At 54.9% G+C, this 23,849-nt stretch overlaps 8 protein-coding genes across 8 annotated transcripts; all 8 read right to left on the minus strand.

The window, feature by feature from the left end:
* Positions 1 to 379: 379 nt before the first annotated feature.
* On the minus strand, positions 380 to 2,906 carry BO70DRAFT_397361 (MDR family MFS transporter; the record flags this gene model as incomplete). Its single annotated transcript, XM_025546698.1, has 8 exons — positions 380 to 388; positions 909 to 1,193; positions 1,294 to 1,454; positions 1,563 to 2,069; positions 2,128 to 2,199; positions 2,251 to 2,501; positions 2,566 to 2,642; positions 2,709 to 2,906. The coding sequence occupies 8 exons, from the start codon at positions 2,904 to 2,906 to the stop codon at positions 380 to 382; spliced, it is 1,560 nt and encodes a 519-aa protein (XP_025398469.1).
* Positions 2,907 to 3,187: 281 nt separating this feature from the next.
* Positions 3,188 to 5,266, minus strand: BO70DRAFT_353574 (transcription factor domain-containing protein; the record flags this gene model as incomplete). The annotated part of the gene is made up of 5 exons (XM_025541833.1): positions 3,188 to 3,768; positions 3,821 to 4,101; positions 4,154 to 4,384; positions 4,541 to 5,059; positions 5,127 to 5,266. 5 exons carry the CDS (start codon positions 5,264 to 5,266, stop codon positions 3,188 to 3,190), a joined length of 1,752 nt encoding a protein of 583 aa, XP_025398470.1.
* A 308-nt stretch (positions 5,267 to 5,574) lies between these two features.
* Positions 5,575 to 8,326, minus strand: BO70DRAFT_363009 (DEAD/DEAH box helicase). Its single transcript, XM_025543463.1, has 3 exons — positions 7,816 to 8,326; positions 6,123 to 7,726; positions 5,575 to 6,065 (listed from the first exon to the last, which is right to left on the minus strand). Exons 1-3 carry the CDS (start codon positions 8,169 to 8,171, stop codon positions 6,049 to 6,051), a joined length of 1,977 nt encoding a protein of 658 aa, XP_025398471.1. The 5' UTR covers positions 8,172 to 8,326; the 3' UTR covers positions 5,575 to 6,048.
* Positions 8,327 to 8,423: 97 nt separating this feature from the next.
* BO70DRAFT_338450 (FAD-dependent oxidoreductase) lies at positions 8,424 to 10,163 on the minus strand (the record flags this gene model as incomplete). Its single annotated transcript, XM_025541200.1, has 2 exons — positions 8,424 to 9,044; positions 9,171 to 10,163. 2 exons carry the CDS (start codon positions 10,161 to 10,163, stop codon positions 8,670 to 8,672), a joined length of 1,368 nt encoding a protein of 455 aa, XP_025398472.1. The 3' UTR covers positions 8,424 to 8,669.
* Positions 10,164 to 10,501: 338 nt separating this feature from the next.
* On the minus strand, positions 10,502 to 11,412 carry BO70DRAFT_57458 (uncharacterized protein). The gene has a single exon (XM_025548550.1). It carries the CDS (start codon positions 11,132 to 11,134, stop codon positions 10,598 to 10,600), a length of 537 nt encoding a protein of 178 aa, XP_025398473.1. The 5' UTR covers positions 11,135 to 11,412; the 3' UTR covers positions 10,502 to 10,597.
* Positions 11,413 to 11,438: 26 nt separating this feature from the next.
* Positions 11,439 to 15,068, minus strand: BO70DRAFT_316763 (putative DUF221 domain protein). Its single transcript, XM_025540360.1, has 6 exons — positions 14,745 to 15,068; positions 14,192 to 14,666; positions 13,515 to 14,129; positions 13,135 to 13,461; positions 12,678 to 13,076; positions 11,439 to 12,623 (listed from the first exon to the last, which is right to left on the minus strand). The coding sequence occupies exons 1-6, from the start codon at positions 14,793 to 14,795 to the stop codon at positions 11,794 to 11,796; spliced, it is 2,697 nt and encodes an 898-aa protein (XP_025398474.1). The 5' UTR covers positions 14,796 to 15,068; the 3' UTR covers positions 11,439 to 11,793.
* BO70DRAFT_57473 (uncharacterized protein) lies at positions 14,681 to 15,593 on the minus strand. The gene has a single exon (XM_025548551.1). The coding sequence runs from the start codon at positions 15,509 to 15,511 to the stop codon at positions 14,948 to 14,950; it is 564 nt and encodes a 187-aa protein (XP_025398475.1). The 5' UTR covers positions 15,512 to 15,593; the 3' UTR covers positions 14,681 to 14,947.
* Positions 15,594 to 21,013: 5,420 nt separating this feature from the next.
* BO70DRAFT_363013 (uncharacterized protein) lies at positions 21,014 to 23,102 on the minus strand. Its single transcript, XM_025543464.1, has 3 exons — positions 22,751 to 23,102; positions 22,291 to 22,688; positions 21,014 to 22,225 (listed from the first exon to the last, which is right to left on the minus strand). Exons 1-3 carry the CDS (start codon positions 22,842 to 22,844, stop codon positions 21,077 to 21,079), a joined length of 1,641 nt encoding a protein of 546 aa, XP_025398476.1. The 5' UTR covers positions 22,845 to 23,102; the 3' UTR covers positions 21,014 to 21,076.
* Positions 23,103 to 23,849: the final 747 nt, after the last annotated feature.

The following is a 23,849-nucleotide window of genomic DNA, read 5'->3' on the forward strand; positions in this document are numbered from 1 at the left end:
ACGCTAGTCTAATTTTAGGGGGGGGGGGCTGGCCACGATCATCGACCATCCTGACTCGGTGAAACAGGGCTAGTTGGGCCCAGGAGGCAGGTTCGATCGGGGATGTTGATCTATCGCCATTTATCATCTATCTATCTTGTTACACGTTCCCGTTGTTTGAAGTCTGCTTACTACGTACTTAGGATGTTGTACTGTTACTGTTACTGTTACTACCACCGATTTAGGGCAGGGTACGGCCCGCTGGCTGTCTGTCGGCTGTTGACGATCCCTTCAGTCTCCATGTACTTATTTACTTACTTACTCACTCCGTACGGAGTTAAACTATCCTATTAAGGATTTACTTTTCCCAGGGTGTTTATTGATTATTAAGTTATCTCCATCACCCGAGCTAGTTGTGGTTAGTCTTAGCCTGCCTTGTGCTGATGTACGGAGTAAGTATCGGGTAGGAGATGGATCGGACTATTCTAGCTGCCTAGGGCTGTGGCTGTACAGGGCTATGCCTATGCCTATGCCTATGCCTATGCCCAACCTAACTGCCGCTGCATGACGCTCGATCAATTTGCATGATTTAGACAGAGAGGAAAGAGAAAGTCTAGGTTTTCGTGATGGGTGCTACACTATTTATATGATACTAGGAAGACTAATGAGAAAAAAGGAGGACCCTGCTCTGGTCTTCTTAAGGGTCTAGTGTCTATACAATACATAAAATTTCTAATAATATATATAATCTAACATTAATAAGAACAACCACCAACACACTCACTCTCTTCCTCATCATCATCATCATCCTCTGCTCAACCCGGCCTCACATCATGCCTTACGCCTTCTCCCCCTCCCCCTCCCCCGGCCCTCCCATCTTCCCCATCCCACCCCCCAAACAACCCCCAACTGCCCCCCGCCAACCCTACACAAAGCAAAAACACGCCCCCCAGACTCCTCGCATACGCCCCCAAAACCATCGACAGATCCCCTTCCGGCACAACATCCCGGAACCCCGTGGCCCCGGCCGCGATCACCGCCTCGGCATCCACAGCCGGCGCATAGTGGCGGAGATTCGCCCGCAGGGATTGCGCGAAGATGACTTCCGCGATGGCGAGGAAGATGGCGCCGCCGAAGGTCTGCGCGCAGGTCATTATGGCCATGGCGGTGGAGAGGGAGGGGGGTGGGGTGGTGGTTTGGAGGGCGATTATCGGCTTTTTTTTTTTGTCTCTCTGTTAGCATTCTGGGAGGGGAGAGGTGGGGGGGGGGGGGGAGAATTGGGGAATAGCTTGGGGAGGGGAAGGAGAGACTTACGACTTGGGAGATGGCACCTCGACCGAATCCGACCAGAGATTCATAGCCAGCCCAGACGGGGATAGGGGTGGTGGGTGAGAGGGTGGAGAGGAGGCCGTTGCCCACGGCGTTGAGTATGGCTCCGAGCACGCCCCAGGGGAGGTAGTAGCCCAGTTTCGAGGCTGTTGGGACTTGCTCATTAGCTTATTTATCAATTGATCGACATGAAAAACGAGAGAGAAAGAAAGATGAAAATGGGGGGGGAAAAAAAGAAAAGAAAAGAAACTCACTCAGCATCCCCGAAACAACCGCCATGACCAACTGACACAAAATATTCGGCAACAAATCCACCCCACTCCTCAACGCGGACTCCCCCCTGACAGACTGAAAGTAAATAGGCAGGTAATACGAGAGCGTCATCGTAAACCCGAAAACCATCATGGAGAGCAAACTACTGCACAGGACGATGCGTTTCCCCACCAAATACCCCGGGATCATCGCGTCGACGCCCATGTGTCGCTCCCAGAAGAAAAAGACGGCGAAGGTTGCGCCGGAGCCGCAGAACAGGCCGATGACCGTGGCGCTGTCCCAGGGGTGGCTGTTGCCGCCATACTGCAGGGCGAGCAGGAGCATGATGGAGGCGGGGGCGAAGAGGGTGAAGCCGATGAGGTCGAATTTATATAGCATGGATGGACGGAGAATGGTGCGGGGGGGAGCTTTGGGCTTCTGGTCGGGGATGCGTGTGAAGAGGAGGAGGGCGCTGACGAGGACCCCGATGGGGAGGTTCATGTAGAAGCCTATATGATGTAAGTTAGTGGTTGGTGCTTTTGGATTGGGTTGGGATACGATACTTACACCATCGCCAGGTCGAGTAGGTCGTAAAGGCTCCGCCAACTAGTGGGCCTCCTACTAGGCCTAGCTGGCCGACTAGAATGTCGATGTCAGTATTCTATCAAGATCTAGTTGTGGGGTACATACCACCCATAATAACACCAATCATGGCCGGCCTCTTCTTAACCGGCACCGCACCGGCCAGGATATTCAACGCCCCGTTCAACATGCCCGACGATCCCATCCCGGCCACCGCGCGGCCGACGATGAGCATTTTCGAGGAGGTGGCCACGCCGCAGATCAAGGAGCCTACTTCAAAGATCCCGAAGAAGGAGAGGAATATCCACTTCGATGAGAAGTAGTTGTACAGTTTCCCGGTTAGGGGCTGGAGGGCGGCACTAGTCGGGGAGTCGTTAGCCGAATCAATTCCATGTATTCATCGACGGCACATCCCACACCTACCTGGAGATTGTATACGCACTGCCATACCACGCGACATCATCCAGCGAGTGGAATTGGCTGGTGATCCTTGGGATTGCCTAGCCATGCATGGTCAGTCAGTCATTCAGTCCGTCCGAACCGTTGTCTTTCGGTGTTGGCCATACCGTCGACACAATCGACATATCCAGCAGCATCAGAAACACGACAAGCGTGATACCTGTGATCACCATCACCAGTGTCGTTCCCTCCACCCACTCTGGCTCGTAGTCATCGCTTTCGCGGGGTTTCTCTGCGGGCGGATCCTGGACCCACGGGGTGTGTTTAGAGGAATCCAGAAGACGTGGCTGGCTGTCTTCAGTCATGGTGGCTGCGTGATCGTTTTTGGACAGCTGCGTTTCGTCCATAGAGAGATACTATAGTTGAGATCTGGACCACCTCGAATTGAGATGGGTGGAACACTGCAGTTTAAGTATCTGGGCCGGGACACGGCGTTGGATGCGGCCCTTCCCCGAACGCCGTTCCTACTGCCAACGCCGGTCAGCATCGTCTTTCACACAATGGGGTTAGCGCTTTCAATCTGAGCGGTTGTTATAGAAAGGAGAACAAGCAAATGAAGGCCGCTTACTTTGTTTCCGGGAGACCGTCACACAAACCCCGGGCCAAACCCTTCCATCAACCACGGCAATGGCATCTCCGACCAACTCAAGAAGCCATCCAGATCACCCATCTCCGCGCTCGACAGAAATGGCTCCTCTGCAGTCCGATGATCGGCGACCAGCCACTCCGGCAAACGAACCGCCCACTCACTCCGCAGCTTCTGGATCATCATGCCCAGCTTGCTGAAGGGATCGCCGTACGGGCCGTCCCTGTGCATCCCCACCGCATCGGCCACCTGGCCCATGCGCGTGGCAATCTGCTCCGCAATGGCAAGGATATCCGCCGTGTCTTTCACCGCGGCTTTGTCCCAGCCCGGGTAGTCCAGGGTCGACAGGCGGAAGAGGGTCACCAGGCAGTGCGACAGCTGGGTAATGTATGGGAGCGCCAGGGAGGTGTATTCGGCTGGGGAGATCGTGAAGAAGAGATCGAAGAACCGTTTCACCACGTGCAGACAGGCGTAGAGGTGGTCAAGTCGCTGGCTGCTCATTTCTTCGTCCGCGGGGGGTTTCGCGAGGGCGACCTCGTAAAGACTCATCTCGACGTCGTGGAGATGGAATAGGATGGGTCCTGGACCGGTCAGTATACAAACTAGATCACAGCTCCCAGGATATTCACATACTGGTGTCGACCAGTTGAATAGGTGTCTCAGTCTTGATGGTGGCCAACCGCGACTGGAACGCCTTGAAATGGAAAGCAGCCAAATCATGCGCCGGACCAAGACCATACAGGCCCTCACCCCAGGGGCCCTGAAGAATCTGGTCCGCGAGAAGACGCATGCGCGTGATCTGAACCAGCACCCCATCACCCGGTGATTCGTCGCTATGCGCCAGGACGTCGAGACATTCCCTCATATGCGGAGTCCATCGCAGCGGGTCCATCCGGCCCAGGAACTGCGAGATTCTACATCCAGTTGGTCACTCGATTGAGTCAATTCTCGAGATGGGCCTCTTACATCGAAGTCAGCACATAGCAACCCAGCACCGCGCGGCGTTCATTCATAGTGCGCCGGGTTGAGATAGGCGCCTTCAGATCCGGCAGATGGCCGACGGCATTGGAGTTCGAGACGGTCATGCTCAGATCGGGGGGCGGAGGCTGATTGAGGCCTAGCTCGAAGACCAGCCCGATGGCCATTTGGGCATAGATGCAGAGTGAGGACTTTTGCGGCTGACTGTGTAAGGTGACCCTGGTTGATAATCAGCAAGCCATTAGCTGGAGAAATCGTGAATGGCGACTGGCAATCCATGTCGTTTAACAAGCACCAAGAACTGAACCCACTCCCCTCCCCAACCATCCAAGCAAGTACCCCACAGGGAAACAAACAAGATATACATATACACACCAAGCAAGATAAGCCAACACCCCCTGCAACAAATCCAAGCTCTTCTCACAATCGCACAGGAGCCTCTTCCCCGCCAACTCCCGAATCCCAACGCACAACTCCGCCTGACGAGCCGCAGACCGGCTTTCTACCGTCGCGATGCACCGCCACAGGAACGGCGAGTCTCGTTCCAGATCCCGCGCGGTCGTAGTGGCGGGGATGTGCATTAGGGGGAGGAGCTGGAGGCGGTGCGTGCGGAAGGTGTGTAGGGACTCTTCTCTATCTCTGTCTGTGGCTGAAGCTGAGACTGAGACTGAGTGTTGTCTTTCAAGTTCTGGTTCTCCTCCTGCTTCTAGCTCTCCTACCCCTACCCCTGCAGCAGCAGCACCACCACCACCACCACCACCAGAAGCAGAAGAAGCAAGCATCTCCATCAAGCCATCCATCTTCCGCTCCAGCAGGACCGCCTTCGACAGGGGCCGGAGCCGGGACTTACGGCGGGTGACAGGGGGACGACATTCTTTGTTTAGCCGGTGGCATCTGGACAATATCAGACCTGAATATCCAACCAATGTTTCGAATAGAGGGATGGGCACTACTTGCTTACCTCTCACAGCGGGCGGCGCCACTCCGCGGCACGCAGCGACACTTGGCGCGGGCGCAGGTGGCACAGGCGTTTCCGTAGGGGAGGGGGGAGAGGGAGGGGGAAAGGGGTGAGGATGTGGGTCTTGGGTTTGGCAATGTCATGATTGGAATTTGGGGGGGGGAGTTGGTGGGTTGAGAGGCGAGGGAGGAAGAGGGAGGGTGAGGAGGAGAGTGAGAGTGAGAGTGAGAGATACAGTAGGGACCGGGGCTGCGAACGGGATCGGGAACGGCATTGAGCGAACGCCGGTCCGGTGTAGCAGTCAGCAGTCAGCAGTCAGCAACCAGCAACCAGCAATCAGCATGCTGCATACTGCACCAACGGACTCCCGATGGATGATCTGGCTGGTCTTACTTACTACCTAGTGACATCACCGACATTTATTTCTTTATTTCACCAAGTACTCCGTAGTGACTGACAAGGAACGAGCAAAGTAGCAAGATGAACAAAAACACATCATCAATATATTGTAACAATACCAACATCCAAGACAGTCTATAGTGCAAGCCACATGACAGAAAAAACAACAACCAACGAACCAATTAACCAACCAACCAACCAACCAACCAAACAAACAAACAAAACCAGACTTCTTGTACAGTGTGATATCATTACAAATATGTCTAGCTAGAGTAGAGAGAACATGCGATATGAACGTGGTATCGATTTAGTATACATGCCAACAAGATCAACACCACTTTCGCCAGGCCCAAGGGGGGGGGGAGGGAAGAAAAGAAGAAAAGGGAAGGGAAGCAGAAAGCGCGCCAACTAAGCCAAACGAGATTCCCTCCAGGTGGAGGCTTCCCCCCCCCCCTCCATCAGACTTCAGACGACAGAAGAGCGAAGAGTCAAAGTTGGTGGACGGGACCGATTGGCCGGAATCGGTTTAGAAGAGAGAGTAGTCTGGGAGGGGAGAGGATGTTAGCAGGGATTCTTTGCAGAGATGGACAAAATACGTACTGTTTCTTTGACCCTGACGGCCGCGGCCACCATAGCCGTGCTGAGAGCCGCGACGGTCGTAGCGACCACCGCCACGGCCGAAGTCATCACGACCGCCGTAGTTGTCACGGCCGTAATCCGAGCGACCACGGCCTCCGCCAAAGTTCGAACGGCCGTAGTTATCACGACCTCCCCCGCGGTTGAACGAGCCGTAGCCACCGGAGCGGCGGGTGTTCTGCTGTCTCCGGGCGCCGTTCATCAGCACCTGTTGCACCATGGACGGGAGCTGGGGGGGCGTCCGCAGGCCCAGGCCGGCAGTGGCGAATTCGTTGAGGGCCTCCACCGCGCCCTCGCCGGGAGGGTAGAACTGGGGCGAAATCGTGTTGGCAAACGCCTTCCATGCGTCCACCTTCAGATCCGTGTCGACCCACTCGGCAGACGCCTTCACCTGGCGGAAGGCCAGCGGGGACGTCTCGTCCAGGTCCTCACCCATGATCGTCTGGGCGGCCACGTTGGTGTTGATTTCTTCGATGGGAAGGTCCCGCAGCATCTTTTTGAAGGCAGCCATCTCGCCCTTGTGGACAAAGATCCATCCCTCACCCTCCTTGCCGGCACGACCCGTCCGTCCCACGCGGTGAATGTAGGACTGGCGTTCACGGGGGAGACCCAGCTGAATGACGTGGGTGACGTCGGGGAAATCCAGACCACGGGCCGTCACGTCGGAGGAGAAGAGGATTCCGTCCTGGCACCGGCGGAAGCGATCGGTGACGGTAGTTCTCTGGGCCTGGGTCAACCGGCCATGGATTTCGAAGAGGGGAATGGTGCCAAGAGGGTGCTTGCTGCGCGGGCTGTCGGGGTCACTGTGGAGCCGCCTGAAGATCTTCCAAGACAGGCTGGTGTGTAGGGTCGAGTTGAAGTAGATGATGCCCTTGAAGGGCTTGTCGGTCTCCTCCAGGTGGGTCTGGACCAGCTCCAGAATGGCGGGAAGTCCATTCTGGAAGCCGTCCAGGTAGACGACCTTCTGAGGAACACGCAGGTGGGTAGGAGCCTCATCGTCACGGACGGTCTTGATGAACTTGAAGTCGGGCTTCATCGTCATCCGCACGACGTCCATGACCTCGTCAGGGACCGTGGCGGAGAACATGAGCGTCTGGCGGTCGACCTTGGTCGGGTCGGGGAGGAGCTCCTGGATCTCCTGGATCTCCTGGAAAAATCCAGAGTCAAGCAGGCGATCCGCCTCATCGAAGACGAGAGAGGTCAGGTTGGGAGCCTTAATGCCGCTGTACGGGTCGGACAGGAGATCCTTCAGGCGACCGGGCGTGCCGACCAGGATATGACAACCCTCGCGGCGAGTCCTCTGGAGATGCTCCCGCTTGTTTGTACCACCCACGGCAGTCTGCACGACCAGGCCGGAACTCTCGGTCAGACGCTTCGCCTCTACGGAAATCTGCTCCGCCAGCTCGCGGGTAGGAGAGATGATGATGGCGCGGATATCATCGGAAGAGGCTGCTCTGCGCATGCGAGCGGCGCTCGCCAACTGGAGATCGGGACATTGAAGGATGTTCTGGATGACGGGGGTCAAAAACGCCAGTGTTTTCCCGGTTCCGGTTTTCGCCTGAGCCAAGCTGGGAAAAAGAAAAGAAGAAAGAAAAAAATCAGCAAACATTGCTCTGGTGACAGTCTGAGGGAAGAACTGGGTCAAGACAACACTCACACATCATCGCCCTTCAGGCAATCCCGAATCGTCTGGGACTGGACGTCGGTCATGTGCGTGATCTTCATTTTTTTCGTGATAACATTGACGATTGAGGCATTGAGCAGGCCCTGGGTCTCCAGGTCGGCGAAGGGGACGGGACCGTTGGATTCGGCCTCATCATTTTCCTTCAGCTCGGCCTCGAGCTGCTGGAAGCGGGCTGGCGTGGGGTGGTACAGTGCCCGGGCCGTCAGAGAGATCGCGGGAGCCGAAGGAGCGAGGGATTGCGCATGCTGGGGGGTGGTCCTGGCGAGAAGAGGACGCGATGAGGCGCGCAGCGCGTGGGCGACGCCGAACCGGCGAAAAGCGCCCAGCATGATGGAGAGTGAAGGGGGTGGTGAAGAAGGGACGAAACGGGGCAGAAAAGAGAGAAAAAGGGAAGGCAATCAAACCAGAGACTGGCTATTGCGATTAAGATAGAAGAAAGGCCCCGATGGATGAGATGGGAGGGGAGGGGAGGGGATGGGATGGGATGAGGAGGAATGATCGAGAACCAAAGCTGGAGCGAACCTTTTTTGTTGCGGAGAAAATTGGGAAAAAATGGGCGGCAGAAAACCACGATCCCCGGGCGGTGACGCCACGCCGGGCCAGGCCATCTGCCATTGGCTTATGTATTAACTAGTACTATGTATGTTTGAACCCTCATTTCGATCACCGAAACTCCACCCATATATCCATCCCATACCATACCCATCCCATGGCTTTTGTCCCGATAAAATAGACATTACAGACAGCAAAGAACAACTAAGTCTAGGTATTCCCGAGAACCGAACACAGCAAAAGCACCTTAACTCCATCCCAACACATCCCTCCCCTCACGAATCAATCTCCCCCTGAAACTCTCTCGTCAGGGAATAAACCGACAGATCCGAGAAACTCTGATGCGTGGCTGCCGACGCCCCCCGATTCGCATTCGCAACCACCATCCCCATCCCCATCCCGGGAGGAGATGGAGACACATGCACCGGCGCCATCAGCCCGCGCACGTGGCCCGGGAACAGGCCCTTGTCGAGATCGCTCTGCCAGAGGCGGCGGGAGGCGTCGAAGGCCCGGTTGACGAGCTCGCGGCGCACGGTCTCGTATTCTTGGAAGATGGCGGACAGGGGGGCGTGGCGGTTCTGGGAGAGGATTTGCGTGAAGATGAGGGCGTCTTCGATTGCGTAGGCGGCGGATTCGTCACGGGGGGGCATCTATCGTTGTTAGATTTCTTTCTCCCTTTACTCTCAACTGCGGGTGTGGGGATGCTTTTGGTAGGGTCGGAAAAAAAGCTTCGAGGGCGAGGGTATATTAGGATGAGAAAGATAACTTGAACCTACCGCATGCGCCGCATCCCCCAACAACAAAATCCGCCCCTTATGCCACATCCCGCGCTGCCGAACCTGGTAAACCGGATAAAGGGCCCAATCCTCCGTATGATCCAGCAACTCCCTAATCGCGGGAAGAGCCGATTTAGCAAACTGAGTGCGCACCAGATACCGAATCGACATCTTCATACTCGCCTGCTCCCGGCAATCGAGTTTCGCAGCGGCCTGATACCGCTCGATAAGATGCTCATTGACGCGGAGGATGGCAGCAGAGAAGATCTTCGAGCGGTCTGGATCACAATAGCTGGTAAGTAGAGAAGAGTGGCGGGTGAGATGGACGGCGGTCTGCTTGAAGTGCATGGAGATGGGGAGGGCGTTGGCGTCAGTGACGCTCTGGATGAAGGCGATGCCGGTGTATTCGGAGCGGTTGCCGGGGTCGACGAGACGGGTGCGGGTGATGGAGTGGACGCCGTCGCAGCCCAGGACCAAGTCGGCGGTTGCGGTGGAGGCGTCGTCGAAGGTGAGGGTGACGGACGTGGGGTCTGCGGTGGTGCCGCCGACGACTTTCTTGTCGTAGTGGACGGTGACGTTGGGGTGGTTGTTGCGGAGGACGGCGAGCATGGCGCGCGAGAGGGCGCTGCGCATCACTCGCCGGCCCTTGTAGCCGCCGTATCCCAGGCCGTTTTCGTCGGTGAAGCGCAGGGGCCCGAGGCGGCGGCCGGAGCGCAGGGAGAAGAGTTCGATGATGTCGACTTCGATGCCCGAGTCGCTGCCCATGCGGTTGAGTTCGGAGAGGACGCCCAGTTTGTCGAGGTAATTCTGGGCTGTTGGGGTCAGGCTGATGGCGCCGCCGGAGGCGGAGGGGCCGGGGGCGCCGTCGTAGACGGTGATTTTGAGGTCGGGGGTCGAGGTGGTGAGTTCTTTGGAGAGGGAGATGGCGCAGGCGAGGCCGGCGATGCCAGCGCCGACGATGATGATGTCGCGCGGCATGGCGTGGGATTGCATCGTGGAGATATCGTGGAGATATCGGGGTGTTGGTTCACTGGTTAGAGGGAGGTCGTGTTTCCCCTTTCCTCTTCTCGGGCGGGTTGGGTTAGTCTCAGACTGGATATCAAACAGCCCCTCCGCGGGGCCAAGTCATATAAATGCCGTGATGGGACGGGAGGACTGCACTATGCAATGGCGACCATGGTTTGCATGCTCATGGAGGAGAGGGAGGAAAGGGAGGCAGCCAGACTCCAGAGGGGAAAGGAGCACCGAAGCGAACCCGAATCCGAAACGAGGCCGCCGTTATCTCAGTTGGGCGAAGAAAAAGTCTTAGTTAGTTAGTTAGGCCAAGTGACTAAGGAGGGAAACCCCTCCGACGTCCTTCTTTTGCTCAATACGTAACGGTTCTCCTGGCCTGCTCCGCTCCGGCCGAAACGGTCGCCCGGGGCCAATCAGACGCGGCAGATCGTCTGCAGGAAGCCCGAGCCAGGCCCGGCGGCGGCACAGGCCGGGCGGCCGATTGGCTGGGGGCGGACTAGACCGGCTGCCACAGGCGGTCTAGGCACTTGGCTGCCTTGCCCCTGCCGGCACTTGACATGCTTGTATACATCGACAGTACTCCTCCGTACATCGCTCCATCCAGCTTTTACAGCAGTACAGAGTATATACCTCCCAGGCAGACACATCCATCCAAAAAAGACAACCCAACTGACAAAACACCCCAGTCCACTCCCCCCGATAAGTCTGATTTGCCCAACCAGCCAGCCAGCCAGCACGTCAGCACTAGGTGGGTTCGGGATCAGTTTTTGTACCTGTGCAACAACAAGGTTTGGCGCCTGACCTGACCGGCCCTGATTGATACATCGATAGACGCGAACCCCCGGACATGGCAGTGACGTCAACGATTCGATGACGCTTCCCTGCCCTCCCCTCCCAGTCAAAGGATCGCGTTTTGCGGGGTACCACACCCACGCCTGAACCATGAACATAAACCACTCATTGCATCCACTCTTCTATCGTCCATGGGTTCTGTGTTACTGTGGCGGGTGTGGTTAGGTACCTGAGTTATTTAGTGGATCTGGAGGATCGTGTTAGGTTGTCCTATCATGATAGGTAGGGTTTACGAAGGGTCGTACAAGAGCGGGTTATTTTTAGGTGGCAGATGGTTCGGGGGGATATGCTGGGCGGATGTATACCCCCTGCTTAGCTGGCTGTTATTACAGTAACGGGGAAACCAAGATTCAGCAAAAAAAAAAAAAGGTAAGCAACTCTGCAGCGATCATAAATTCAAATCTGCATATCTCATCCAACAACCATCTTCATTATGCTGGGTAGTAGTCACTATGTAACATCACGGCCGTCAGGGCAGAGAACACACACACACACCCCACGGCAGTCCTCCGCCAGGATCATCACATTACATCACACGCGCGACTCATTTATTAGTATTAGAAAGGGAACATGTGTATTATCGCGGAAGCAGGCGGGGGGTCACCGATGCGACCCCCGGGCTAGCCATTCCTTGGGTATCAAGCACCACAGAACTTCCCACCGAAAACCATGGCAGGCCAGGTGCCATCGACAACAGAGCGTCTCAGAGCACACACACACAACACCGGCCTGCTGCATCTGACAGACCACACTGCCTCTAGTAATAGACCTTCTCCTTGAAGATGGGGGGAACCCCCTTGTCCACATCCCAGCAGATGTGGTTCTTCTCGTCCAGCCAGGACTCCTCGTCTGTGATCTCGATGACCTTGGACGAGTGCTTGACTTCCTGTCGGCTGATGCCCATCTCGTCACGCGGGATCCAGAGGAGAGGGGGCTGCGACTTGATGGAAGGAGGGAAGTAGGCGTCCCGCTCCACCTCCGTGGAGTAGCTGATGGGCTCCACGCCGGTGGGGCAGATGCTGCGCATGTGCGCGTAGTTTTCGTACTTGTCGGGACGGAAGTACCGGGCCAGGAAGTTGGGCTTGGGTCCCTCAACGTCCGTGACGGTCAGGCCCTTCTCAGCAGAATCGATGTTGGCCACTCCGCTGTCGCGGGCCCCAGAGCCACTGGCCTGGCCCTCGTCAGAGACCTCGCCAGGGGAGCTGAGCTTGGTCTGCTCCCGAGAGAGCAGAGCCTCCTCTTCGGATTCCAGGTTCTTGGGCAGGTAGTTCACAAGCGGCTCAATCGCGTTGTTGAGGGCAATGTGGTAGAGAATACAGAAGATGAGGAAGATGATCATGAGGATCAAGGGACCGAGCGCGATGGTGCTCGCGGCGGTTGCGATGGCAAAGAGACCAATCAGGCAAACGATCAGGAGGTAGCAGCCCACGGTGAGGTGCTTCAGCGCCTGCACATAGGCCTTGCCCTGGGTGTCAATGTTGGCGTTGGACACGTACAGCATGTTGTACCGGTAGGCGAAATAGAAGAGGTACAGGCCGATGGTAGCGAATCCAAGGACCAGGGGCGCAATGCAGGAATAGACGATGGCTGTGGAAACCCGTTAGTCTGCTTTCTCCTCACGAATTTCGTTTGGAATCTTACCAATGACAGCGAGAAGAGTGAAGACGGGGTACACCGTTCCCCAGCCCAGTCCGGAGAGGTTGGACCAGCGACTGTACATCTTCCGCGGGGTGTTGTCCAGGATTCTTCCCAGGACCTTGCCAAGGATCAATCCGCTGATCTGCAGGAGGGCACCGGCGCTGAACGAGAGGCCCTGCAGAATGATATAGGAGATATAGAAATTGGACGCAGTAGGGATGTTGTCGGCCAGCAGGGACGCAGCATCAGTAGGCTTGCTGATAATCTTGGTGACGACACTGGAGGCAGAGGACGCAAGCGTGACGACCAGGAAAACCTGTACTACCTGGAAGGTGAAGTAGAAGTTTTGAGTAGTCAATTCCACAGCAGCCAGACTGGGGGCACCACCAAGCTTGGCCATCACTATTCAGGGGTTAGAAGACTCGACCCGTGAGTTCTGGGTTTAGGGATCTCCACTTACACCGAAGGATGATCGGCAACAACGCCATGAGCACGGACATCAGGACGGTGGGCAAAAACGACGTGATGATACCGAGGATCCAGCTGGGGACGTCTTCAATGAAACGAAGGAAATGGACCTTGTCGGTCAGGTAGTTGATGTTCGAGATGGAACCAACGACGGCGGTAGGGATGGCCCAGAAGATAATCAGAGCAACGACGAATGCGATGGTCGCGGAGTAACGAATGAGACGCTCCCACCACTTGATGCGGAGGTTGGACCAGATGACCTGAGTAGGCTCCAGGCCGATATAACGAGGGGACATGTGCAAGGGGAGGTTGTGGGCCACTGGTGCCAGTCAGTATAAAAAGGACATGAGAAAAGGGAACAGTGATGCCAACCTGACTGGAAGGCCAGCTGGGCGTCGGTCTGGGCGTGGAATTCAACAAAAACCGACGAGATCAGCTGGGCATCGCCAGCCCGATGTTTGGCCTGGAGCTCCTCGATCTCAGGGCTGAGGCGCTCGATCTCAGATCTCGCCCAGTTGATCGTATCCACTTTCTTGCCGATGAGCATGGTGAGGCGATGCGTGGGACGGTCCGAGGGTCTGACCCAGCGGGCAGCAAGCGAGCCGGACTCGTCATCCGAGTCGTTACAAAGGGACTCCTCAGCCATCTGAGCCTCCTCGGCATTGCCCTTTTTCAGGGCCTTCAGGCGGGCCTCGTTTGCCATCTTGATCAGTTTCGTTTCGGCGCCCTCGAGCTTCATCGCAGCATCATCGCGCGCCTGAACCATGTCGTCCAGTTCGCTGGTGTTGGTCGTCAGCCACACGTTCTTCACCTTCTCGGGGCCGAACATCTGCCGGATCCTGTCGCGATTGAGATAATCCTCGGTGACCGCAGTGAAGAGCACGGTGCGCGACGACATGCGGCTGGCGTAGGCGGGGGACAGAGAGTAGGCATGGCGCAGGTTGATATAGAAAATGCACTCGCGAGTGATCGTGAAGAAGACGAAGCCTGTGAAGGGTGATCAGCGACACCGGCGCTCGCCCAAACGCTGTACGGCGAGGAGCGCTTACCGACGAAGATCCAGGCGATGAAGGTGTGAGCAAAGTAGCGGCCATAGCTGTCCGAGGAGATGTTCGACATGCTCAGGAGATCCAGCTGCTGCTTACCCCCACCACCGGTGCCATTGACGGGCAACAGGACGGGGAAGGTGATACAGCATCCGACGAAGCAGATCATCGAGGTGATTTTCAAGAAGCGCAGGAGGAGGTAAGCATCCATGGAGTGGTGCTGCAAGACATATTCATCGGGTAGGCGGTACATGTGAAGGATCCAGTTCCACAGGCCGGTCGGAGAGGGGGGCGTGCGATCGGAGGGCCGCAAGACGCCCAGGTAGGTTCGCGGCATGTACATGCGGCGCTCGGTGCGCCGCAGGATCACGAATAACAAGACCATGGCCACGGCCACGACCAAGGAGAGAACCAGGGAGGTGACCAGGTCGGAGGCCGAGTTGGAGGTGCTCTTCACCTCCTCGCTGGTGGTGGTGCTCTATTGAGAGGGAGGAGAGGTCAGCGGTCGGTGGTCCGTTCCTCCAGATGCGCGACATGCGACCGAAACCCGACTTACCCGCCGGACGAATTGATGCAGGCCTTGCAGGCCATCATCAAAGAAGGCCATATTGCCTTGGGAGGGGGATGGCGATGGCGATGGCGATGGCAGCGCAGTGGTTGTAATGGGTGAATTGGGTGAATGTTGATTGATGGTGTGGTCAGGTCAAGAACCGCAGAGGGGGGGGGAGAACGCCCAGGAGACGGGGAACCAGTTGGCGGTTACGTCAAGGGCGGGAAGAGGATGATCTGATCGACCCCGATCGCGACGGGAGATGATGATGTGATGTATCGCGGCGAGGGAGTGAAGACAGCGACCGAGGGAAAGGAAGGAGGGAGGAGGGAGGGAAGAGGGAGTTGTTTAAACGACGACCAGCCAGGAAAAAAGTAAAGCACAATAGACTCAAGGGACGCGAAGCTTAAGGAGAGGGGAGCCACCAGGACAAAACCTTCTTTTTTTTTCGTTCTTTCTGCTGATCCACCGGCGGGAAAGGAAAAAATGGGAAAAGTGGCCTTCAGCGCATGCCAATTGGACCCCCGGGAATGAGCAGAATGGATCCCGCTGAAGGAAATCTCGGGCGACCGTGAACCAAGCACCAGGGGGGGAGCTTCTTCCCTTGTGGGAATGGGAGTCGAGCTAGTGCCACCCACGAGGGGAGCCATGGATCTGGTCAGTCGATGACGAGGAAGCGCTCCAGCAGAAGGGGATTTCCGATCGGTTTGCAACCTAGTTTTGACTTTGTTTGATAACCTGACCAACAGCGCGCGACGATCATGGCTCGTCATCGTGAGCGAGCCTGAGCGTGATAGATAGATAGCTCGACGTGCCTGTCGGGCCACCACGTTTGATCCCCCCTCGCGACTGGACCTGACAAGCGAGCACGACACTTTCGAAGGTGTGGCTGGGGAGAACTCGGGCGATGAGGGACGATAAGGCGCGGTGGATGGAGGATCGCTGGCTGAGTTGTTCCAATAGATCGCCCTAGTGCCCCCCCCCCCCCCCCCCCCAAAAACCCAAACCCAAACCCCCAAACTAGTGGTACGGTCCCGTACGGTCCCGTAGTATCTCGATACCAGCTGTGGCTCACTGGCTGCCCCTTCTGGTAGGAGCGACCCCCGAAACGTCTGGTAATCTCCGTTCCTGCGGTAGCGAGGTGGCAATCCCTCTTTCAGCCCTGGGTCAGGATTCGGCCGTGCCACTCAAGTCCGTCCCTAAGGAAGTGCCTGCCCCGGGGGTTGGGACTCACTGGTACGGTTTGTGCGGTCCTGGGCCTGTCCTGGGCCTGTCCTGGTCCTGTCCCTCTCTCTCCCACAACGGACTTCTCCGTTTGTCCCTTCCAAACCCTCAAGGGGCAAACCCACATGCCCGAACATCTCCAGCATTACTCCGTCCCACGTATTGATTTTACATAGTATATACAGAGGACAGGATGATGTGAATGGTGAGTATCAGCTGTCTTCAGCTGTCTTCAGCTGCAGAAAATAGCCCATCGTGTTTGACAGTTGAGCCAAGATCGGGGTCTGTTTGTCTAGCGTTTCACCTGCGAAGGATCTGACACGGGGCGGTTTCATTGCGATTTGCTGCATTCTCGGCATCTGCTCTGTCGACTATCCATCATTCAGATACTGGCAAAACCATCCACTATCTATCTGGGACAACACTGTACAGTGTGCCCACGGAGTACACACGGAGTACACCTGACAGCGTACCCCGTATGGCTACGATGTAGTAGGTACATTAGTTAGTAGCAAGCTAGCAAGCTGATCGATGATCCGTACACTCACGGTCAGGTTCATCGAGCTTGCCACCCTTGGTACTGTTTACAGCGACCATAAGGAAGGTAAGGTAACCTTTCAAGCCTCCCCCTCCTGTTCCGACCGGGGCCATCCTTGCCAGTTATTAGTCAGTTAGTCACCAACGACCAAATCAGGCAGCCCTTTTGGAGGTGAAAACTCGGCGGGGCTAAACCGCATTGGCCCGGGGTGTGTCCTAGTGCTGGCGACGACAAAGCTTAGCAGCCGGATGCTATTAATCTAATAGTAATAATAATTGCCGGAAGGAGAAATTGTGGTTGTTCATTTGATTATTTGCAGGGTGGCAATTTCCCATCACATGAGCTTCCCAATCCGATGGGCAGGATGGCAACGCCACCCGTCTGTCTATCTCCCGAGTCCCAGGTTGTCAGCATCACACTACACCGTAGAAGGTAGGGAAGATGATTCAATGATTGCGCCATCCGTGTGGCTGGTCTGTCTGTGGCCATCATCTGCTGTCATCTGTCTGTTCTCCGTGCTGCGAGCATGGACCATATCATCATTCAACCCAGTCCAGCCCAGCCCAGCCCAACACACGGACTCGGCTGGTCCGAAATGTAATGGGCAAACAGCTGTTGACTGCCGACTGTCAACTTTGACTTGCTTCTCTCGGCCGTTCTACCAGTCTGGGGAAATATACAGCCACTCGGCCAACCTCGGGCTGGGCTGTCTTTATCGGCCCAACATCTCCCAATACTATATAGTTTAAAGGTCCAGATTTCTGGCTCTCTCGGTGTACAAGATTTACACTTACTCGCTGTGCGACTCTGTGCATACTTTAATTTGATTTGACTCGCCTATGGTGTTTACTATTGCTATCTGCCTATATATCTTCCCCTCATCACTCTGTTTAGACTCTTATTTCTTTTTTTTTTTTTCTTTTTTTACATATAACTTCACCTTACTCAACCCCATCACTTAACTACACCATCACCCGCCGAGTAGTTAACCAGCCACCACTCTCTCCTTGTCTTTCTTTACCCTTTCTATCTACTTCATCTCTTTACTATTCCTTACACTCCCCTTAATGACTTCAAGCAACCCACTTCATTTACATATTTCCTCTCGATCAGAAAATCCAGTCTCTACGACCAACACCACAATCCAATCCAACCACACAACTCTCATCTACTCAAATCACTGATTACAGAACCAGAGTCCGGATCGTCTCTGATCGTGTAGAATGGGGTAGAATGGAAGAGGACGTAAAGATTGTCGGCTCCCTCATTAAGCAAGCTTTAGAGGTCGGTCTACTTTGAGATGTCAACAAAGACTCGGTGTTAGGTGGTTAGTTTTGTCTTCAGCTGCTGAAGAGCACCACCCGATCTTATTATTTGAGAAAAAAAATAAAATAAAATAGCAGTACTGGATAATCCCGCTGTGTTTCTGCGTGAAGCAAACAAAAAAAATTACTCCACTGGAAAGCGGAATAGGCAATTAGAGAGCTACTACTCAACTGGGACAGAAGTAGATAGTAGTTAGTGCTGGATCTCAACCCGTGATATATATATATAGTAGTATATCTCTCTCTGTAGAATTGATAATGATTTTATCAATAAAAAGCAGCAGAGTAAGTTTATTGAATTGATCCAGAAGTCCAAAATGCCAGAGAGATACCTAGAACAAAATGAGAGATGATAGTGAAGATAAATAAACAAAAAAGAGAGCCATCACTAGTTACTTTTGTTCGATAGCTAATCCTCTCGCACGCTGTCAAATTCAGACCATAGTTAGTTACTCCGTAAGTAGGTAGTCAACTAGATACGGAGTAACTAGATAAAGTGATGTTTTTGTATCATCGCGTGCGATTGCGATTATTATAGACATATTCAATGAAGAATTAGAAGTAAATTGTCTCATAGATAAGCAGTCCGCAGATAAATGGATGAGGAGGAGGTAAATCAGGTGGAGAAATTACCGAATAGCAGAAATCGGTAAAAATAGGCGAGCAGTAGATAACTAGAGTGGCTGCTTATATAACCTAATATAGTTAAGAATAATGCCTCTCAAAGATGCTAAACTTGAGATGATACTACTATGAAAACCCATCGCCTTTTAAAAAGCCCGAGTTCTCACTCACCCCACCCAAAGTGAAAACACCAGTTGAAGAAGGAAAGCGATATATCTCTACTCCGTCCGTACGGAGTACTAAATATCTAGATAATCCCACCCCCGTCCCCATCTTCTAAGACTAATCAACTAACCGTCCCAACCCCCTCCCTCTATTTTATCTCTAACCCCATCCCAAACACACTAACACTAACCACCATCAACCCCATCCCTGCACCTGAGCACTTATTCATCAATGAGTAAGTAAGTAATCCCCGCATAAAATCACCAAATTCAAATCCAACCCCAAACCCAAAACAGCCAGCTGGCGCATCTCGTCGCATGGCATCGCATGGCATGGCATCGTACTTTTGCCAACCCGGTCCAGACACTCATTCACTCACTCACTCACTCACCCACTCACTGCACGCCGCAGACAGACAGACAGACAGACAGGCAGACAGCATAGCATGACCGCATGGTCTTTATGCATGCAGCCTGACAGTCAGCCCAGTCAAGTCAAGTCAGCCCAGTCCAGCTTAGCCAAGCGTAGCCAAGCCAAGCGACCAAGGCAACCGCGTCCGTGAATCCCCCCCCCCCCCCCCCCCCCCCCGAAAGAGGCCACCTGCAGTAGCGGGGCGCCTGTTGATGCAGGATGAAAAGTACTGCTGCTGCTGCTGCTGCTGCTGCTGCTGCTGTTGCTGTTGCTACTACTAGTAGATAACTTTCAAGGGGTTTCAGGGTTAAATACGGAGTGCAGTGAAAAATAGTACTATTCGAAGAGGTGTGGAAGTGGGTATGTATAAGGAGAATAGTAGAATAGAGGGGGGGGGGCTGTGGTGATGTGATGTGACGGGGAATAAATTATTGAAGTCTTTCATCCGGGTGGTAAGTAGTAGTATGTATCTATGTAAGTAGATAGACTGGGATGGATGGTGATTGCTCACCGCCATCGTGGATGGATGGATGGATGGATGGATGGGTCGACGGCGGGACGGCGGGCGTGGGCGTGGGCGTGGGCGGGCGGTGGGGTGGAGACCGACCGACCGACCCATTCTTTCCGACCAACTCCCTACCTAGGCAAGTACTTACTTACTTACCTCTTACCCCTTCTCTCCATATCAAACCACGACTACTGATCCTATATTATTCTCTCACAAAGTACCATACATATCTACCTACTTACCTACTGTACCTATCACTTACATCCATCCCAACCCAAAGCCCAGATCACCAAACCCATGTCCGAAATAAAAGCGGATACTATATCCGCACGATGTGATATGTTCCCCGGGAAATCATACCTGCCTACCGCACATACCTATTCCTAGGAAAGTATGTTAGAGCCCGACTACCCCGACCCATACCCCGACCCGACACCACCCATACGTACATGGTAAGTACACCCCGCTCTTTGCGATCGGGAATCGGTAATTGGGTAGGCTACCGTCCGATCAGCAGCAGCAGCAGCAGCAACAACTTCAGCTTCGGGGTCTATTTGTTTCTTTTTCTAGGTAGCCATCTACTTACTTACCTGCCTACCTAAGTACTTTGCTTCTTGTAAGTAGGTAGGTAAGTCAGTAGAAGTCGATGCATCAACACGGATAAAAATAAGTTTTCGCAAATACGTATCGAGTTACTATACCACATACCGCAAGTTAGTCTTATTATACAGAGTAGTTACAGTGGGTATCTAGCTGGGTTAACCACCCGAGTCAAGCGCGATTAATTGAGTTTGAGCTGTCTGTCTGTCTGTCTGTCTGTCTGTCACTGTCACTGTCACTGTCACTCTCACTCTGTCGCCCTGCTACGGCTACGGCTACTGCTACGGCTCCTGCTCCTGCTTACGTGGCACACTAACATGTACATACATGATGCATACTTACTGGGCTAATGATAATCCTGGGTGGGCGATCGTGTCAAAAGGACGGGTGGGGGTTTGGGTTCTAGAAGATTACTCTCGTTTACCCTTACTTACCTATCTTACCTACCGTAGCGAAGTAGCTGGGGGAGTGAGCCAGTTTGCCCGTCGAGGTATATTTGTGTGTATGTAACTATACTGTACTCCCGAAGCAGTTAGACATCGAGGTGATCTGGCCGGGTGGTCGCACGGCGTGGTGGTGAAACCGGCCATTCTAGAAGGTCGAAGGTCTTGGTTGGGTTGCACCAGATGGTGGAATGCGGGGGAAATCAGGACTACTTCTACTACTTCTACTACTACTACTACTACTACTTCTACTGCCAAGGAAGGAATACCAGAATACCACTCTACTACAGTAGGTATTACTGTGTATATGTCTGGTACGTGCATTGTCTGCCACTCATCGATAAATCGTATAAATGGATAATCACAAAGGGAGCGCTATATTTTGTTGAAATGTACATACACAACTAATCCGTGCTTCCACGATCGGCAGCAGACAGAAAGAAAGAAAAAAAAAAAAAAAGTGACAGGGGTATCCAGGGTATCACGAAAAAAATTGGACTTCAGGCAGCAGGGGCCAGGAATAACTCCTTCTCGAAGTCGTCAATGCCTCGGATCGGGGATGTGAGCATCAGAAGACTGAACAAGATCTCGTTGTACTGGAACTGGAGGTCCGGTCGGAGCTGCTTGTGCATCTTCAGCAGCACCCCCGTCGACCAGCCGTGTTCCGGCTCTTTCAAGTCCGACGGGTACCCTTCTTCCAATAATAGCCAGACAAACGTCTCACACGCAGGGTACCAGTCCAACCTGTGCTCCCGCACAAGGCTGTGCAGATGGCCGAGGAACCGCCCCGTCTTGCTTGCGGATTCCTGGAGGTTCCACAGCGCCGCCGTGATGTAGATCAAAGCGGCCGTTCGGGTGACCTCCTGCGTGGGCGCATTTTGCACCACATACATGCGGGCATCTTGCGGCACCTGCGATGGGCGAGGCCCGCTGGACAGCAGCGGGAACAAAGGGCTGTCCATCTGGAACGCCGCCCGCCGCTGGGGCACCGCCGCCAAGAAGGGCGTCGTGCTGTGCTCCAGCATCATCACCTCGGCCACCCGGAGGAACGTGACCAGCATCTGCTTGCCATCGTCGCTCATCTCGGCGGGTGGTGGCATCATCACGTACCGTGCGTAGTGCATGAAAACCTCCACCGTGTTCTGTGTCCCCGATCGAGCCCGGAGGATCTGGACGGCCTGGTCCTCGTATCCTCGGGCAACTTCTTTATTGCCGAACCGGTCCTCGTGCAAGGACATCCCCGTCAGGGCCAGCGCCAGGCTATCCTCGTCCACCACCGAGTGTCCCTTCTTGGCTTCCTCGATGCCGTCCACGGCCTTGGCCAGGTGATACTCAGCCTCCTTGCTGTCCTTGACGTTGTAGAGCTGCGCCTTCCACCGCGCACAGTACGCCAGGATGACCGTCTGGAAGCACAATGGGTGGTTCATCGCCGCCTTGAACACGAGGTTCTTGATGTACTTGTTCTGGCCCGACCAGTAGGTCAATTTGTTAGTCCAGTAGTCGGCCAGCTCCAGATCCTCTCGAGAGCAGATCGCCGGCAGACTGTCGAAAGGATCCTTTCTCGACGCATCGAGGACGGTGACGGGGGAGGGCAGCTGGAGATCTTCGATTGAATGAGAAGGGGACTGCAGCGGAAGACCCAGTGGGGTCTGCACCAACCATCCCGTTAGTTCCATCCAGTCAGTCAGCGGGACGACGCGAGTTTCGAACCTACCAGGGAGTCACGGTGGGCGAGGGCGCCATTGGGTCCCTCCTGAGGGGCGAAGGCTTCGTAATCATCGTGATGGTCAAGGTCTGGCCGCCTTTGCGGCCATGGGGTGTACCGGGCCGGCCGGCCGGTCTTTTTGTCCCCGTCGCTCCTGGGATGCGAGGACTTTCGCTGCCTGCGTTTCTCCTGGACATGGTGACGCATCACATGAGCCCGCTTCTCCCGGGATGACGAATTGGAATCGACGAAGTAAAAGATCTGATTCTTGGAGGATTGATCCTCGGGCACAGGCATGGGCATGGGCATAGGCATGGGCATGGGCAAGTGCCTGCGCCGTCTGACCTTCCCGGGAACATGAGAGGCATCGCCGGGAGTGCCTGGAAGGACGCTGGTGAGTTCGTCGGCTGTATGGGTCAGACAGGGAACAGCAGTAACAGAGGCGGGGGGTGGCGGCAAGGGAACCCACGTTGGTGTTCCGACTCGGAGGACGAGGTGCCCCGTCCACCCGAATTGGAATCGAGAGGTGCCGGGTCAGCTACAGGGTGTCTGTCCGCCGACATGACGGTCCTTTTTTGATTTGAGGGGAGGGGGAGTTAGGGAAGGGGAGGGGAAGGGAGGGGGAGGGGGCAGAGGAAGGGACAGATTGGGCGGGTGTGAGGGACGGCAACGAGAGCGGGAGCTCGTTTAGGACTGCATGTCGGAGGTGAGATCACCAGAAAGCCTCCAGGCTGAGGAGGAACGGGACGAATGAACTCGGACCACCTGAGAGTCCGTTCAAGCCATGGCCCGGGGGGAGGGGGAGGAAAGAGAAGCAAGCCAGGAAAGCAGCAGGAAAAATGAGAGGAGGAGGAGGAGGAGGAGGAGGAGGAGGAGGGAGCAGCAGCAGCGAGCAGTTTGCTTTGCTTATCTACCCGCGCGACATCAGAAGAACGACATACTAGACTACTACTTTACTAGTTGTACTAACATTCATCAGGTCGAGGACAACTAATAGGCCCCGCTAGTCCGACTCCGAAAGTTTATTCGGCAGGAGGCCCGCCTCCCCATTGGCCGCCCGTCTGCTCAGGCCCCGGGAAAAGTGTCTCCGCCGGTCCTGATTGGGCGCGGAACGGGGCCCTTCTGCCCCTTGGGACGGATCCGCTTGGTGCCAGCTTGAAGTGACGCTGTCACGCTGGGCTCGAGGACCTTTGCCCACAACCAGCTTAGCCTCCCCAGTAGCCTCAGTAACCTGATACCTGGTTTTGATGGCTCGCGACCTCCCGCCCCCTCGCCGCCTTCCGTGCGCTAACTAGTTAGTTAGTTAGTTAGCTGCCCTGGCTGACTCAGCTGTCTGTCTGACTCAGCTGTCTGTCTGACTCAGCTGTCTGTCTGACTCAGCTGTCTGTCTGACTCAGCTGTCTGTCTGACTCAGCTGTCTGTCTGTCTGCAACACAAAACCACTTAACGCGTCGGCACCGCAACAACCTTCCCCCCGACGCGTTCGTGTTGCCCGCGCGTCCCACGCAAAGCTCGATGAAAAGAAAACCGAAACCGCAGCAACCAGCAATCACCACCTCCTCCACCAC

This window comes from Aspergillus heteromorphus, assembly GCF_003184545.1.
Source record: "Aspergillus heteromorphus CBS 117.55 chromosome Unknown BO70scaffold_16, whole genome shotgun sequence".
NCBI classification, from domain to species: domain Eukaryota; kingdom Fungi; phylum Ascomycota; class Eurotiomycetes; order Eurotiales; family Aspergillaceae; genus Aspergillus; species Aspergillus heteromorphus.